The 17,327-nt window shown below is 34.0% G+C and overlaps 1 protein-coding gene across 5 annotated transcripts in view; it reads left to right on the plus strand.

Moving 5' to 3' along the window:
* Window positions 1–17,327, plus strand: part of RAP1GDS1 (Rap1 GTPase-GDP dissociation stimulator 1) — a 173,066-nt gene that overhangs the window by 133,385 nt on the left and 22,354 nt on the right. For 4 of the 5 annotated variants that reach the window (XM_047090390.1, XM_047090392.1, XM_047090394.1 and 1 more), the window contains 6 exons: window positions 4,561–4,686; window positions 12,593–12,736; window positions 13,169–13,300; window positions 14,929–15,063; window positions 16,044–16,169; window positions 16,929–17,068. In XM_047090390.1, coding sequence (XP_046946346.1) covers window positions 4,561–4,686; window positions 12,593–12,736; window positions 13,169–13,300; window positions 14,929–15,063; window positions 16,044–16,169; window positions 16,929–17,068 — 803 coding nt within the window. The remainder of the gene's footprint in view (window positions 1–4,560; window positions 4,687–12,592; window positions 12,737–13,168; window positions 13,301–14,928; window positions 15,064–16,043; window positions 16,170–16,928; window positions 17,069–17,327) is intronic. The other variant, XM_047090391.1, reaches the window with a different exon arrangement.

Here is a 17,327-nt window from a genome sequence, read left to right on the forward strand (position 1 = left end):
AGGGGTCTCTGCTGAAAAACCCTTGTCTCTCCTAGCTGTGCTCTGATAATCCTTGTCTCTCCTAGCTGTGCTCTGAGATGAGCAAATTACTCTCTCCTCACCTGCCCCCATCCTCCCACCTCCTATTCGCCCCCGGGGTTTTCCAAACTGCTCGTTCTACACTGTATCTGCACAAGCTGTCATGCTATCTCTTTAAGGGCAGGAACTCTGCTTCCTGATACCTTCTGGGTTCTCCCAGAGTGGAGCCTCCTTATTTTTAAAGTTCTAGGCTTTAAGTCATGCTGGTTTCAAGAACTCATGAAATTTGGCCGCTTTCACTTTCAAAGGTAAATATTAGAGACCCATCCTCCCTGTTTGTTGTGGAAGATTTGTTTTCTGCCCTTCTCTGTACTACCAGCTTCCTCCCCACCATATATGGCCACAATTTGTTTCCCTCCCAGATTTGTTTCCCTCCAAGACCACATCTTTGCATCTTCACCCTTCCTACCTTCTTTGATGTGGCCTCTTCCCTGTCTTTAGTTGTAGAGTTTGTTCTCCCAGTCTTCAGGTCATTTTCCTGGGTTATTTATGCTGATATGGGTGTTATCTAGTTGTATCCATGGGACAAGGCAAACTTAGAGCCCTGCTATTCTACCATCTTCCCAGCCAACTTAAATCCTAATCTTTAATGAATATGCAAACAGAGAGGTGAGGATAGCTTCTAACATGAAAGATAATGAAATAAATAGAAAAAAAGCATTGTAGAGAAAATAGAAACTGTACAGGGTAAGGAAAAAACCAGTATCTTCAGATAAGTTAGAAAAACATACTGTGAGCATGAAACTATAATGGGATGCTATTTTTAAGAAAGAGGAACAGAACGAAAAAGGCTGAATGTTAAAAGCACAATAGCTAAAATGAAAGACAAATATTTGGAGAAATAGTTGCAGAAGTAAAGCAAAAAACAAGAAGATGGAAAATACAAAAAAATATAGAGAGAATTGGGCCAAGAGTTTTAGAAAGAGATAAACAGGAGGAAATCGCCAAGTAACTCCCATATCACAGAACTAATGTACATAATTTTCTATGATTAGAAGGGTCTGTCAAATGCCTAGCCTAATGGATAAAAATAGACCCATATCATGGCCCATCAATGTGAAATTTTAAAATGGGACAGGGGCACCTGGGTGACTCAGTCGGTTAAGCAGCCAACTCTTGATTTCGATTCAGGTCATGATTTCACAATTCGTGATCAAGCTTCACGCTGGGCTTCATGCTGACAACACAAAGCCCGCTTAGGATCCTATCCCTCTCTGCCTCTCCCCTATTGATTCTCATTCTCTCTCTCTCTCTCTCTCTCTCTCTCTCCCTCTCTTTCTCGCAAAGATAAATAAACTTTAAAATGGGACAAAGAACATCTTACAAACTTAGAAAAAAGTTACACACAAAAGACTGTAAATCAGTTGACATCAGATATCTCAAAACACTGGCCATCAGAAGAAAATAGAGTACTGCCTTCAAATTTTGAGGGGAAATTAGTTCCAATATAGAATTCTATACCCAATCAAACTGTCAATCAAGTGTGAAGTTATAATAAAGACATTATCAAACATGAACATCTCAGAAAATCAGTATCCTACATACTTTTCCTCTGGAAGCCACTGAAAATGTGTTCCACCAAAAGAAGGGATTTAAATTAACAAAGAAGACTACATAGGAATCAGAAAACAAGGGATCCAACAAGAAAACAAAAATTCCTACTAGTGTGGTGACACGAGAGCCCTAAATGGCCTGTTTTCAAAGAGCAACCAGTCCAGATTGGAACAAGTCAAAAGGCTAGACTCAAGATTGGGGTAATTCTTGGAGGAGATGAAATTGATTAAATACTTAAATAAGCTTAGTAAGAGAAGATCAGATAACTGATGGGCAATTTGGAGTTTAATTAATGATAAGTACTAGACAACTGATGGAAAGTTTGGAGTTGAATTAATGATAACTACATAGAAAACTAAGCAAATGAAAAAAATAATCCCAGGGTAAGTAAAAGTAATTCTAGGGAAAATAAAATACTATGAGAAATACTTGGAGGAATAGAATATGGATAGCGAAAAAGAACACTAACACTATCATTTTTAAAAAGAGTGAGAGCACATAACTAGATAAATATTAATGTCTTTCTGATTCACCCCTGATTTTATGTTTCTGAAATTCTTCTCATTTGAAGTATTGTCTGAAGCAAAGGAGCAACCAACAGTGTTCAGGACTTAAGTCATCCCTATTTATATCAAAGTAACTTTTTAGACTAAGGCTGCTCACATTTATAGAATATGATCTCTGAGGGTTTAGGTAGCTTATTGGAAAAGACAATCCATACTCCACTCCTACTTCTTTTTTATGGCATTAAGGAATCATTCAAGTTTTGGAGTGGATTTTCATCATTTTGGCATCGATCTGGTGTCAAAAGCAGTGTAACAAGAGAACAAATCAAAACTGTTAAGCCATATTAAGATTTGTTTTTCTCCTTTCTTTTAAAGTTTGAATTTGCAAACTTTTTTATTTGGTATCAATGGATATTTACCTGAAACTAGAGAGTAGAACCTCACTCCTGTATTTATTTAACTGTTCAGTCAGTCACACATTCATTCAATCAAGTGTTCTTAGGTACTGGGCATTATACTGTATACGGTGTTTGTGGTTGTTAATCTGCACTGTTCCTGCCCTCAAGGAGCTTAATATTATACTTTAGCTTATACTCAAGGGTGAGATGGAAATTTATTTTTTATTTATTTTTATTTTTTAAAGTTTATTTATTTGGCAGGGGGTAGCAAAGAGAGAGGGGGAGAGAGAAAATTCCAAGCAGACTCCATGCTATCAGCATGTCATGAACCATGAGATCATGACAGCCAAAATCAAGTCGGAAGTTTAACCAACTGAGTCACCCAGGAGCCATGGAAATTTGTTTTTTTAAACAAATTTACAAACAAGCATATAATTATAAATTGTCATAATTTCTTGTATCAGAAAGTAATGGAATAAGGTGAGGGACTAATTTAAATTAGAGGCATAAACTCTGGGTGGGATAAAGCATTTTCAGACAGTCAAGATTTCAAAATATTTACCTCCTATATATATTATTATAGTAGTTCTCTTAGGAAGCTGCTATAGGATGCTTCTATCAAATCAAAACAAGTGAAAGCAAAAGGATGTAGGTAACAGAGGAGAAGAAAGTATCAAGATAATGATAAAAAATAAATTCTAGGATGTCAGCTGTGCCCCCAAAACAGAAGCAAATCTATATTGGATTTGGTCAGAATTCTCTGAAAATTCTGGATAAATTATTGGGAACTCTGAAGCAGCAAAGCAAATTAAGAAGATAATTGGAAAGAAATGGAATGGATTACTGTTGTATTTTGGGGGTAGATTGGTAGACTTTGGTAATTCATTGGATGTAGAATTAAATGAGAACAAGTGAGCAATGACTCCTAGATTTCTGCCTGCATAGATGGATAGATAAACTGTTCATTTACTAAGTAAAGGAAGTCTAGAAGAAGACAGATTTCAGGTAATACCAGAAGTCCTTTTTAGACATGGAGTTTGGATGCTACAGGGAGGAGTATTCAAATGGAGATGTCAAGTGACCAGTTAAATAAATAGCTTGAGGCACAGAAGAGGGCTAGAGATGTGACTGTATAACTATCAACATAGAGGAGCAGTTTTGATGCTATGGAAGGGAATTAGATTTTCTGAGATGAGAGTAACAACCAAAATAAGGTAAGAAAAAAAAGGATCAAGTCCCAAGGAAATGGAATTTATAGAGTCTGGTGGAAAAGGAGGAGCAAGTTTGAAACTACAGAGGGTGGATGTAGGCCAAAACTAGTTTGAAGTGGGTTTAAGAATGCATGTGAGTTGAGAAGGTAGAGACAGTGTATGTAGACAGTGCTATCAAGGAACTTGTTTGTGAAAGTGAACAGAGATTGGATGGTAGTTGAAGAACAGTGAAGTAGAAGAAAGTTGTTTATAATATTGCTTTTTTTGTATAAGAAATATTAGAGCATATTTAATTGCAGATGATGAGGCTATAGAGTGAAGAGAGATTGAAGATGCTAAAGAGGGAAGCGGGACTGAGACCCCAAGCACATGTGAAGCATTGACCTTTAATAGTAGGCATATCATGCCAGTGCAAGAGCATACCACTTTAATGATCTGAGGGTAATAATAAGTCACCTTTACTTCAGCCATGTAAAAATGCAGTCTATTAAGAGTAATTTTTCTTCTTTGGCTAAAAGCCTTGAAACTATGAATTTATAACTTAGTAATTTAATTGTTGCTATGGTTACACCTATATGTTATGCTGGTGAACATTTTTTTACAGCCTTGAATAAAACTGGGTTAGAACGTTTTCTTTAATGACATTTTTCCTTTTCAAGAGCATTTAAACTGTATCTGATAGTTCCTGTATTTGAAAAGTATTTGTATTTATCAGTAATGGTACAAAATGAGCATGTATTGAAAGTAATAGAATACAGTTACTGTGTTTAAATTTTATTTGCTTACTCTATATGTCCCTCTCCTTTTTTGCAGAGTCAAGTAAAGAACAGTTTGCCAGTACAAACATTGCTGAAGAACTGGTAAAACTCTTCAAGAAACAAATAGAACATGATAAAAGGGAAATGATTTTTGAAGTCCTTGCTCCATTGGCAGAAAATGGTGAGAAATTAAATGCACCTCTTGATTATTTATCATGTATGCTTTCCATTCTTCCTGATATTATTGAATTTCAGATATTTAACTCAAAGCCCTTCTTTGCTTTATTAATGATGTGTTAAGTTTTATTTTGGGTGTCCATAACTTTAGCTACATTATCTACTCGATTATATCTACATTGGCCAAAGCTACTTACCAAGTTCCTTTGATTTTAAAGTCTTGCTAAACATCGTTCTGTAGCTTACACATTTTTGTGCCCATCTGGAAAAGGCACCAGAGAGGCTGAACTCCACTTATGTAACCTTGCAGGGCAAAGGGACAGTGTAGACACTGGTAAACTATTCCCATCTTTGCATTAAAAAATCTTAAGGGATACACCATTGGAATAAGAGTGAACCAGAGTAAACAAAACATCCCATATAATTTTTCAGATACAGTGTCTAGCACATAATCAGAGAGGACCAGATACATGAGGAGACAAGATATTGTAAGCAAGAACCAGCACAAAGAACAGGCAACCACAGCAAATCTCCAGATATTGAAATTATTAGACAGTGATTCACAGGTATGCTTATTATGTTCAGAGAGTTAAAGGCAAGCTTGAAACATTTAGAAGGAAACTAAAAACTATAAAAGGTAACATAGCAGACTTGAAAAAGAAACAATTAGAAATTCCTGAATTGGAACAATACAGCCCCAAATAAGAACCTAATGGATGCGTTTAACAGCAGATTAAATATAGTTGTTTTAGAGAACCAGTGAACTGGAAGATAGACTGGAAGGAAATCCACAATGAAGTATAAAGAGAAAATAATCAGCATACATAAAAAAGAGAATAAGAAGTACAGAGGATACAGTGAGAAGGTCTCATATACATTGTTTGGAGTTCCAGAAAGTGCAAGGGGGGAAGCAGAGGCAATATTTTTTTTTTAATTTTGGCATAGAATTTACCAGAAATTGTGAAAGATAACAAAGATTCAAAAACTCAAATGAATCTAAAACCTGATAAAAAGAAATATACATTTTTTTTTATACTGAAACTATAGGAAACTAATGACAAAAATCTTAAAAGTAGCCAGGAAAATAATAGATTATCCTAAAAGAGGTGATAGTTTGACTGATTGTTAATCTTCCAGCACAACAATGAAAGATGACAATGAAACATCTTCTATGTGATGAAAAAATAAATAAATAAATGCCAACCTAGAATTCTAAACCCAATGAAAGCATCCTTCAAAACTAAAGGCAAAATAAAGATATTTGCAGAGTAAAAACTGAGAAAGTTCACCACTGACTTTTAAGGTGATTACTAAAATAATTTTTAAAAACAACATGTAACTGCCAAACTAATGGAAGGATTTATGGGAAGATTTTTTTTTATCTTTATTAAAAAAAAATTTTTTTTAATCTTTATTTTTTGAGAGAGAGACAGAGTGTGAGCAGGGGAGGAGCTGAAGGGAGGGAGACACAGAATCTGAAGCAGGCTCCAGGCTCTGAGCTGTCAGCACAGAGCCCTACACGGGGCTTGAACTCCCGAACTGTGAGATCATGATCTGAGCCGAAGTCAGACGCCTAACCACTAAGCCACCCAGGCGCCCCTATGTTTATTTATTTTTGAGAGAGAGACAGAGCACGAGTGGGGGAAGGACAGAGAAAGAGGGAGACACAGTACCTGAAGCAGGCTCAATGCTCTGAGCTGTCAGCACAGAGCCTGACTGGGGGCTTGAACTCGGGAGCTGTGAGATCATGACCTGAGCCAAAGCCAGATGTGTAACTGACTGAATCACCCAGGTGCCCTGGAAAGATTGTTTCTTTAAATACACCTTCAATCAATACACCTTCAATAACAGAAAAGAGGAGAGAAAAAGGAACATAGAACAGGGGTTACAAATACAGCATAAAAAATATATTAGATTTAAGACACAGTATTACAGTAGTTACATTAAACGTACTTGACCTAAATGTTTAATTAAAAGACCAGTTGTCAGCTGAATTTTAACAATCAACTATACTTTTGGGATGTCTTGGTGGTTCAGTCAGTGGAGCATCCAACTCTTGATTTCAGCTCAAGTTATGATCTAACGGTTTGCGGGTTCGAGCTTGTGTCGGGTTCTGCACTGGCAGCACGAAGCCTGTTTGGGATTCTCTTTATTTCCTTCTCTCTCTGCCTCTCCCCTACTTGCTCTTTCTCTCAAATAAATAAATAAAACTTTTTTTTAATTAAAAAAATTTTTTTTAAAAATCAACTATACTTTTTAAAACAAACAACCCACTTGTTAAATATAAGGAGATTTAAAAGATTTAGAATAAAAGGATTTAAAAAATCATTCAAACTTAAAGAAGTCTGAGATAGTAATATTTAATCGTAAATAGAATTTAAGATTAAAAGACTCAATAGAGATAAGGTGACTTATGGTGATGAAAGTTTAATTCAACTGTGAGCTATAATAAATATACATTACCCCAAAACATATGAAGGCAAAATACTCAGAACTATGAAGAGAAATAGAAAAATTCATAAATATCATGGGAGCTTTTAATGCCTCTGAGTAATTTATACTACAAGCAGATTAAGAAAAACAACAAGGATATAGAAAATGTGAACAACATGATTAAGAAAATTGATTTAATGGATGTATTAGAGAGTACTGCACCCAGCTGCAGGGCCCTTTCTTTTCAAATACACATGAAATATATAAGACATGCATAGTTATGAAAAAGTTTTAACAAATTTCAAAGGATTGCAACCTTATGGAGTATATTCTCTGACTTAAGTGAATTGTCTAATAATAAAAAGATAACTAGGAAATCCATTTATACTTACATATTTAACAATATACTTCAAATACCTCAGAGGTCAAAGAAGAATCGTGTTGGAAATTAGAAAATTTTCTAATAATGAAAGCAATGCTATATTTTAAATCTTATGTAGGTAAAGTCATACTTGGAAAGAAATCTGAAGAGCTGAAATTAATAAAATAGAAAATTCATAATGCAATATCGGTGTATAATCACTAAAATTCAGTCTGAAAGACTAAATAAAACTGGTAAATCCCTGCTAGGATTAATCAAGGGAAAAAAAAAAGAAAAAGGAGAGAGAGCGAGAAAAGGCATAGATAACCAAAATCAAGAATGAAAAAGGAGATCTCACTATACAGATCTTATACCAAATATCAACAGACACCATTTATAAGAATAAAGGCCAGTCTCACCATGAACAGAGATCTAAAATTCCCCTTCAAATTTTAGCAAGCCAAATCTAATAATATATTCAAAATTAATCATTATAGCAAAATGGATTTATTCTGAAAATACAAAGCAGTTTAATATTCAAAATGCAATGAATATAATTTGTATTAAAACTTGTTAAAATAGAAATCAAATGATCTTCAGAAAAGAAAGCATCTGATAAGATTAACTATCCATTCATGATTTTAAAAAACTCTTTGCAAGCCAGCACTAAAAGAGAGTGAGAAGGATATATATCAGAAGCCTACAGAAAGTATCAAGCATTTCCCTTGAGTTCATGAATAAGAAAAATCATTCCTACTTCTGTTTATTATTGTCTTATGGGAACTAAACAGTGCAGTAGAGAAAAGATACAGGAAAGACATCAAACAAATAAATAACATATACCTCCTTATTCATAGATGATATGGTTATATATGTCAAAAATTCAAAAGAATCTATAGGTGAGTTTTTTAATTAGGATGAGTTATGTTGGGGTGCCTGGGTGGCTCAGTTGGTTGAGCGGCCAACTTCAGCTCAGGTCATGATCTCGTGGTCCATGAGTTCGAGCCCTGGATGGGGCTTTGTGCTGACAGTTCAGAGCCTGGAGCCTGCTTCAGATTCTCTGTCTCCCTCTCTCTTGCCCCTCCCCAACTCATGCTCTGTCTCTCTGTCAAAAATAAACAAACATTAAAAAAAAAAAAAAATTTAGAATGAGTTATGTTGCTAGCCAAAGCAAAACATAAGCAAACAAAAAATCAAAAACATTTTATTCCTATAAATCAGCCAAAAAATAGTTACAAAATGCATTTTTAAGAAATATATTATTTATAAAGCATAAAAAACAAAATACTTTAAGAATGGACTAATAAAAGATGTGCAGGGTCTCTTGTAGAAAACTGTAGAAAAGCATCAAGAGATGATATGTTGTAAAAGTATTATATCTCCCCATATTGATCTGTAGACTCAATGGAATTCTAACCAAATCTCAGAAGACCAGGTATAGCCAAGACACTGAAAGAGAACAAAGTAGCAAAACTGGTTTTACTGCATAACAATAATAAAACTTTATTCTGATAAAACTATAATAATTAAAAGGCAGTGTGGTATTGGTGCTAGGCTGAATGAGAAGACCAGTAGAACAGGATACCCCAGAAACAAATGGATGCATTAATAGGTGCTTATTTTATTAGGAGGAAGAAAAGTTGTCACTGCAAAACAGCGTGGAAAGAACAGTCTTTTCAATAAACAATGCTGGGAATATGGGGGGACAAATCAATTGAAGACACGTATATAAACTCCCATTTCATACTGTACTAAAAAAAGGTATTCAGATAGATTATTAAGCGAAATGGAAAAGTTAAAACCAGAAAGCATACCTTAAAAAATAGAAGATAGAAGAATATCATCATGGCCTTGGAGTATAGTTTTATTAGGTCACAACAATCTCAAGCATAAAGGAAAAGATTGATAAATTTGGCTAAAACTTTCTAATAATGAAAATGAAAGACACCAAAAAAACACCGTTAAGAGTCAAAAGCAAGACAGTGTGTGAGAAGATATTTATGACACATATAATCAAAAGAGTGTGTAAATATATAAAAACTCCCACAAATCATTAAGAAAAATGTAGAAATTCCAGTGGGAAAATGCATAAAAAATTTAAATAGGCACTAGACAAAAGATAAAATCCAAATGGCTAATAAACATGAAAATATGCTTAACTCATTAATAACTGAGATACAAAATAAAATCACAATAAAATACTACCATGTATCTACTGGAAAGTATAATAATATCAAATGTTGATGAGGTTATGGAGTAGTGGAAACTCACTACATGCTGGTGGGTGTGTACATTGGTACAATTTGGAAAACCATATCTGTTGAGTTGGAGATTGTATTCTGTGTGATCCAACAATTTTGCTCTTAAAGTGTACCCAGAAACATGCACATGTGCACCAGAAGCCATTACAGGAATGTTCTTAGCACTATTTATAATAATGAAAAATTAGAAACAACTCCTATCCATTAACAGTAGAATAAATAATGGTATATTCATATAATGGAAAAATATATACTTACAAAAAGGAATGAAGACAACTATAACCAGTAGTATAGATGAATCTTATAAACATTGAAAGGGAAAAGCCAACACTGAAAAATATGTAAGATTCCACTTATATAAAGTTCAAAAAAAGGTAAAATTAAACTGGTTTTTAGGAATGCCCATTTGATAAAACAATAAGGAAAAGTATGACTATGATTACCATAAAAATCAAGTATTTAGAGGGCTGGAGGGAAGAATATGTGATAGGAAAAGGGAATGCACAGAGGGGCTTCCTGGGATGTTGGCAATGAATTTCTTGATCTAGGTAGTAGCTGCATGGTAATTTGCTTAATAATAATTAAGCTAATATGCATATTATGCACTTTTCTGCATTTGTGGCTTTTTTCACCATTTAGAAAAGATTTTAAAATATATATATATACCTACATAGATACATATTATATACATACATACATATGCAAATAGTAGTTATAAAGATAGACGGTCCTTAGGCAGAATGGTGTTAATAAATGGTGCTGGGCTGTCTGCTTTGGCAGACTGCCTTGCTGATCTTCCTTAATAAGGCTATTGAAGCCTCCCACATATACATGTATATGATTAAAGTCAAACTGTGAGAGGAGAGATCGATAAATTTTAATCTTGACGGATTTAAAATTTTCTAAAGGCCTTCGATCTTATTCTTTAGGCAGAAAGTTGTTTTTCATCTCATTTGGTGGTTTGGCCAAATGAAATTTTTATGGTGACCTTCAGTCAATTTTATGCCATAGAATTACCTGTAACCTTTCTTGTAATATGTCAAAATAACAGAGTTTTTCTTATATGTTTTCTCCTTTACTATCTTCCCTTCTATCTTATAATCGTGCAGCAAATTGAATGATACCTTTGAAAACTTGTTTCTGGACTATCCTTAGTATATCACCCTTGGTTTTCCTTATGTGCAAAGGAGACATTTAAATTGGGATTTGTATAATTCAAGGTTTTTAGGAATTTTAAGGTTTTTTTTTTTTTTTTAACATGGCTTTGATTCTAGTCACCACACATTTCTAGCCCTAGCATTCTGTAACCAAGGAAACGCCCTACTTTCAGCATAGCACAGTACAAGTGTACCTTTTAAAAAAATATTCCAGTTTGAATATTCTGTGTATTCTGGAGATAATATTCTAAAGATTATCAGTGATCCTGGTGTTAGGGGGAAATGAAACCTAAATTTTATATCTTAAAATTGCCCAAAACAAAATGTCAAGTGTAAAAAAGGTCTTTGTTTCTCCCAAATAATAATAACCTGAAGCTGCCATTGCTGAATATGTGCACATATACAGCTTAGGGAAACCAATGGCTAAAATAAAATCCAACTGAAAAATAAAATTTAAGTTTAAAAATTTCTATGTAGCAAGTTTCTAAGGTCAGTTCATCTACATTTATTGTAAGCTGTATAAATATACCCAGAGCATTTAGGTAGACCAGTTTAGGTTAAAATACAAAGATGAAAGAGGTAGGTCTACTCTAATGAGGGAGACAGATATGGATATGAATATAAAACCTGCAATTAAGTAAGTTCTATAATAAAAAAAAAGTTATTAGGGGTGCAAACAATTTGATAAGAGTAGAACTTACTATGAAGAGAATTTTTAACAATATAATTGGGATGTAAATTTTTCTGTTAAAATACCTTCACACTGTTGGTTATCAGAAAGCTCAAAAGTTATTTTTTTCTTTCAACTTTTATTACGGAAATTTTAAAACCTATTCAGATGTAGTGAGAATATAGTCTAATGAACCACCAAAGATCCATCACCCAAGCAAACTTGAAATTAACGAAAACCTGAAGTCCTTTTTCAAAACATGGCTTTTAAAGTTCAGAAAGTTACAGATTTATTAACTGCCTTAGACAAATAACATCTAGGGGCACCTAGGTGTCTCAGTCTGTAGAGCGTCCGACTTCAGCTCAGGTCATGATCTCATGGTTCGTGGGTTTGAGCTCCATGTAGGGCTCTGTGCTGACAGCTCAGAGCCTGCAGCCTGCTTCAGGTTCTATGTCCCCCTCTCTCTCTTCCCCTCCCCCACTCACACTCTGTCTCTCTCAAAAAAAATAAATAAATAAACATTTTAAAAATTAGAAAAATAACATCTATACAAGTATGAATCCAAATATATATGTATGGTATAGTTTGAAATTTACTAATAGCTCTTTACTTTTCAATAACTTTCTATTCACATGCCATTAGTGAGTATATTTTTACTTTATATAACAGCATATGTGTTTTATTTTAAACAGTGTATTTAATAGTATTGCCTTTTTAAAACATGAGCATAATATCTACAATAACAGTGGAGTGCTATTACTTTCCTTCAAAGCTGAGAATCAATCTGTTTAGGTGCTGCAGACATTGCAAAAAGTGCCCTAATGTCAAGTAAAAAAGAAAATTGAAATAAAACTTTTGTGTATATAAGCTGCACTGTCAGATAGTTCCTTTTGAAACTCAAATCTTCAGACATGTATTATGTAATCATGCATTTTCTTGATTTCTTATAAGTCTTCATAATAGTTTGCTTATACCAGAACTTCTGTTTCATCTCAAGTTTTGGTTATTTTGTTCACATTATTTTTTAGATGCTATTAAACTACAGCTGGTGGAAGCAGGGCTGGTAGAATGTCTACTAGAGATTGTTCAGGAGAAAGTGGATAGTGAAAAAGAGGAGGATATTGCTGAGCTCAAAACTGCTTCAGATCTAATGGTTTTATTACTTCTTGGAGGTGAGTTATAATTTAAGTCAACCTAAGAACATGATTATTAGATTTTTTTTAATGTATTGTCTCTTTTGTGAACACTATATATATTAGGCATTTTCTCATTTTCCTGCCTCATTTAATCCTGGTGTGATGATTTGAAACCTTAAACACATCATGAAGAGAACTAGAGATAGTGAACCTGGAAAAGAGGAGTTTTCACTATCTTACAATATTCAAAGAGCTGTCATAGGACAACTGTGGCACTAAAAGCTAGAGGGCTACTTGGGACTTAGACTAGAAAAATCCTAAACTCTTTTATAAAAAGAGTCATTACTTGTCCTTTTATGAAATATCATTTCTGAAGTATATAGTTATCCAGTTGGATATTCATTTAGGAATATAGATTTGTTGCTCTATATGCTTTTCCTTTTATCTATTTGTTTCATTTACTTCCAGATGAATCCATGCAGAAATTATTTGAAGGAGGAAAAGGTAATGTGTTTCAAAGGGTGCTGTCCTGGATTCCATCAAATAACCACCAGCTACAGCTTGCTGGAGCACTGGCCATTGCAAATTTTGCCAGAAATGGTAAGCATCTCATATTATCCTTTTTAAATCAGATGTTCTATTTTGTTTTTGTTTTTGTTCACCGTTACATGTACTAAAACGAACATTTCAGAAGTTAGTATGAAGTGTACTGCTACCTTAATTTTTTTGAGATACGAAATACTTAGTGTTTTTTTGTTTTTGTTTTTGTTTTTTTAAAGTAAGCTCTGCTCCTGGAGCCTGTTTCCGATTCTGTGTCTCCCTCTCTCTCTGCCCCTCCCCCGTTCATGCTCTGTCTCTCTCTGTCCCAAAAATAAATAAACGTTGAAAAAAAAATTTAAAAAAAAAAAAAAAAAAAAAAAAAAAAAAAAAAAATAAAGTAAGCTCTGCTTACCAACATGGGGCTTGAGCTCACTACCCCAAGATCAAAATTCACATGCTATACCAGCTGAGCCAGCCAGGCACCCCTACTTAGTGCTATTTCTAGCAAATTACATATTTTGTGCAATTTAACTAAGTCCTGGTATTTTAAAGATCATGAATAGTGATTGTAAAGTCCTTCTTTGAGTACTCTGTACTTTAGAGATCAGTAAATTTGAGTCCCATTCTAATATCCTCTTACCTGGGAGGATATGCTCTCTTGCCTGGTGATTGTTTTTTTAAGTTTTTATTTACTTATTTTGAGAGATAGAGAACGAACAGGGGAGGGGAAGAAAGAGAGGGGGGAACAGAGGATCCAAAGCGGGCTTTGTGCTGACAGCAGAGTGCCTGATGTGGGGCCCAAACCCATGAACCATGAGATCATGACCCAGACTGAAGTCAGTTGCTTAACCAACTGAACCACCTAGGTGCCCCGCCTGGTGATTTTTTAATTTAATAATGTGAGTATTATTTGTAGGGTTATTGTGCCTTATTTATCCTTTTATGCCTGCTGAACTTAAGTATGAGTAATCAGTCCTCTCGTTTAGAGTAGAATATTTAATTTGGTTTAATAACATTTCCAAGGCACCAGACCTTCATGTTCCTTTCTGAAGTCTGGAACTTCTGTTCAGTCTAGAAACTTATACTGTGTCTAGGAAAATCGGTTCTTCTTGTTTTTAGCTCGAATTTATTCTAATGTGAATTGTATATCATAATGGATGGCTTATTTCGTTTTTACTTCCTTACTTCTGAGGATGATCATTCACTCCTTAGTGATGTAATTAGGAATAGTAAAATATTGGTAATTGTTGAAGGTAAATGTGGAGTAGTGAGTGGTTCATTATAATATTCTCTCTGCTTTATACATACATATTTCAAAAGTTTTGTCATTGAAAAATAAACATCAGCCATGATAACAAAATATAGAGTACTGTCACTGTAACATTGGCAGGACTTAGGCCTACTTGACTATAAATGAAAATTATTGGTAGACATTTTAAGCATGTGGTTTCTATTTACTCATCTAATATATTGTCAGGCTCTATGCTAGAGATTTTTCTGGTCATGACTTCTCACTCAATAAAGAAAAAAATCTATAAATCTGATGGGAGAAAGTATTGGAATTCATCTTATTTTCATGTAGTTCCATCTTCCCTAATGTATAATGGACAATTGATAGGCATCACTATTATAAAATATTTATAGGTATTTGTAAAGAGGAAAGGAAAAAATGCTTTTGTTTTGTTCAGATGGAAATTGTATCCATATGGTAGACAATGGAATTGTAGAAAAACTTATGGATTTACTGGACAGACATGTAGAAGATGGAAATGTAACTGTGCAGCATGCAGCATTAAGTGCCCTCAGAAATCTGGCCATTCCAGGTAAGACTTAAAAATGGTGAACAACTATGTAAGAAATAAGATCTATTGTTTTGGGAAGGTATTTATTTTATGTGATTTGTGGACCTGCCCTGACCAAGAAAAAAAAATCTTCAAATTATTTATATTTTTCTCACTAATAAAAGGAGATATATCAAATAAGTTTTCTAAGACTATACAGGTATAATTGTTGTATTTGTTCAGATCATTCAAATATTCTGTTACCTTTTGTAAACTCCTAGATTTTCATCATATTGTATGGTTAAGCTTTTTTAAGCATCTTCAGTTGAGGTAGGATAATAGCATCATTTAAGAGAGTCCCTATAAGAATGACTTTTAGGGGGGGTTTCCCCTTCTATATAAGCAGACATAAGTTTTAAAAATAGCCTTAATGTGTCTTTGGATTAAAGACACTTTGAGCCATGAAATCACATTATCATGGTAAATAGTACAGGAGATAGTTAAAGCTATTATTCTACTTTCTAAAAATAAATTTCTGATTAGGTAAAATAGTATAACTGTATGATGATACAATCTATAAGATATCAATTTGGTTCATATAACAGATTAATATTGCTTATTAATGTCTATAACATCTATAGTAACACAATTGGATCAAGAACACAGGTAAAAAGAAACATTTATTAAGCCTGAGGAATTGTGCTTTTTGTAAATAAGAAGACAACATTGTCAGAGTTCCTTTTCAAATTGTTTAAGTGTTTTGAGATTAGGTTTAAAAAGCCAGTATGTATGATTTTGTATGTTATGCTCCTATAGACAAACAAGATAATTACCCTCACCCCCAGTCCCATTCTTAAAATACACAGAAAAGCAACGTGACCTTTAAATAGAAAAATGTAACATGGGGCCTTAAAAATAGTAAGACAATAAATGTATATTGAACTGAATATCATCAAGAATGCTAGCACCATTTTAACTATATTCTTTTTCCTCTCTCTCTCTCTCTCTCTCTCTCTCTCTAGTTGTAAATAAAGCAAAGATGTTATCAGCTGGAGTCACCGAGGCAGTTTTGAAATTCCTTAAGTCCGAAATGCCCCCAGTTCAGTTCAAACTTCTGGGAACGTTGAGAATGTTAATAGATGCACAAGGTAAAAGAAATGCTTTCCCAAGGTACATTTTTTGGTATGACAGTCAGTGTGCCTTAGTTGAAAAGGACTTGTTTTTAGCTTTGAGAATTATGTAATCATAAAGATAAATGGCAAATAAAGGCAAAAAGAGATTGGTTTTAGAGCTCCATTCATTAATCCCCATGCTTGGTTATAATTGACTTTAAATGGAAATTATATTGCATCTCTTTATTGTACATATAATCCTGGTTTATCACTGATTCATTAGCAGTTCTGAAGGGTTTTTATGTTTTAGTATTTCATACCCATTTTTACTTTGTCTTAAGAATCATGTTTCAATATACTGACAGTCAAAAATTTTTTTAATTTGTTTGGCAGACAGGGAGATCATTTTTCTGTTTACAGAAACAACCATGAAAACCACTGCTTGGAATGACTTACGTTTATTTACTTATTTCTAAATTCTAAACCTTTGTCTGTATTGATTCCTCAGAGTCCTTCTGATACTCTTTGTTGTATTTTGCCAGAGTACTAACAGACTACCAGGCTGAACCACAAGAGTATAAAATTGTATTTTTGTATTTTGTATGAAAGTCCACCACTTTATAGAAAAAGCTAAACAGTCCATCAGATACGGAGTATTCGCAGTTCTTAATAAAATCATTGTGCTGTGGTTTTAGATGTATAGTTTCCTTTTGCACTCTTACAGTCCGTGCCAGGTACTTCAGTTGGTTGCCTATCAGTGATTGTTTCTTTTGTGGTTTGCCTTCTTTCCTATAGCAGAAGCTGCTGAACAACTGGGAAAGAATGTTAAATTAGTGGAGCGTTTGGTGGAATGGTGTGAAGCCAAAGATCATGCTGGTGTGATGGGGGAGTCAAACAGACTGTTGTCTGCCCTCATACGACACAGTAAATCAAAAGTAAGTTCCAGAGGAAACCATTTGCTGGAAAACCTGCAAGTGGCCCCTTTGGAAACTCAATATCATAGATCCTATAAATAAGCTTGCATTTCACTATTTATATATAAATACATTACAGGTGTACCTCAGAAATATCATATAGGTTCAGTTCCAGAACACTGCAATAAAGTGAAAATGTAGTAAAGCAAGTCAAATGAACATTTTGGTTTCCTAATGTATATAAAGTTGTGTTTACACTATATTGTAGTCTCTTTTTAAA

The sequence above is a fragment of the Lynx rufus genome, unplaced genomic scaffold, assembly GCF_022079265.1.
Source record: "Lynx rufus isolate CCGP_SWC_20201006 ecotype Redwood Valley unplaced genomic scaffold, mLynRuf1.p SCAF_3, whole genome shotgun sequence".
Lineage (NCBI taxonomy): Eukaryota > Metazoa > Chordata > Mammalia > Carnivora > Felidae > Lynx > Lynx rufus.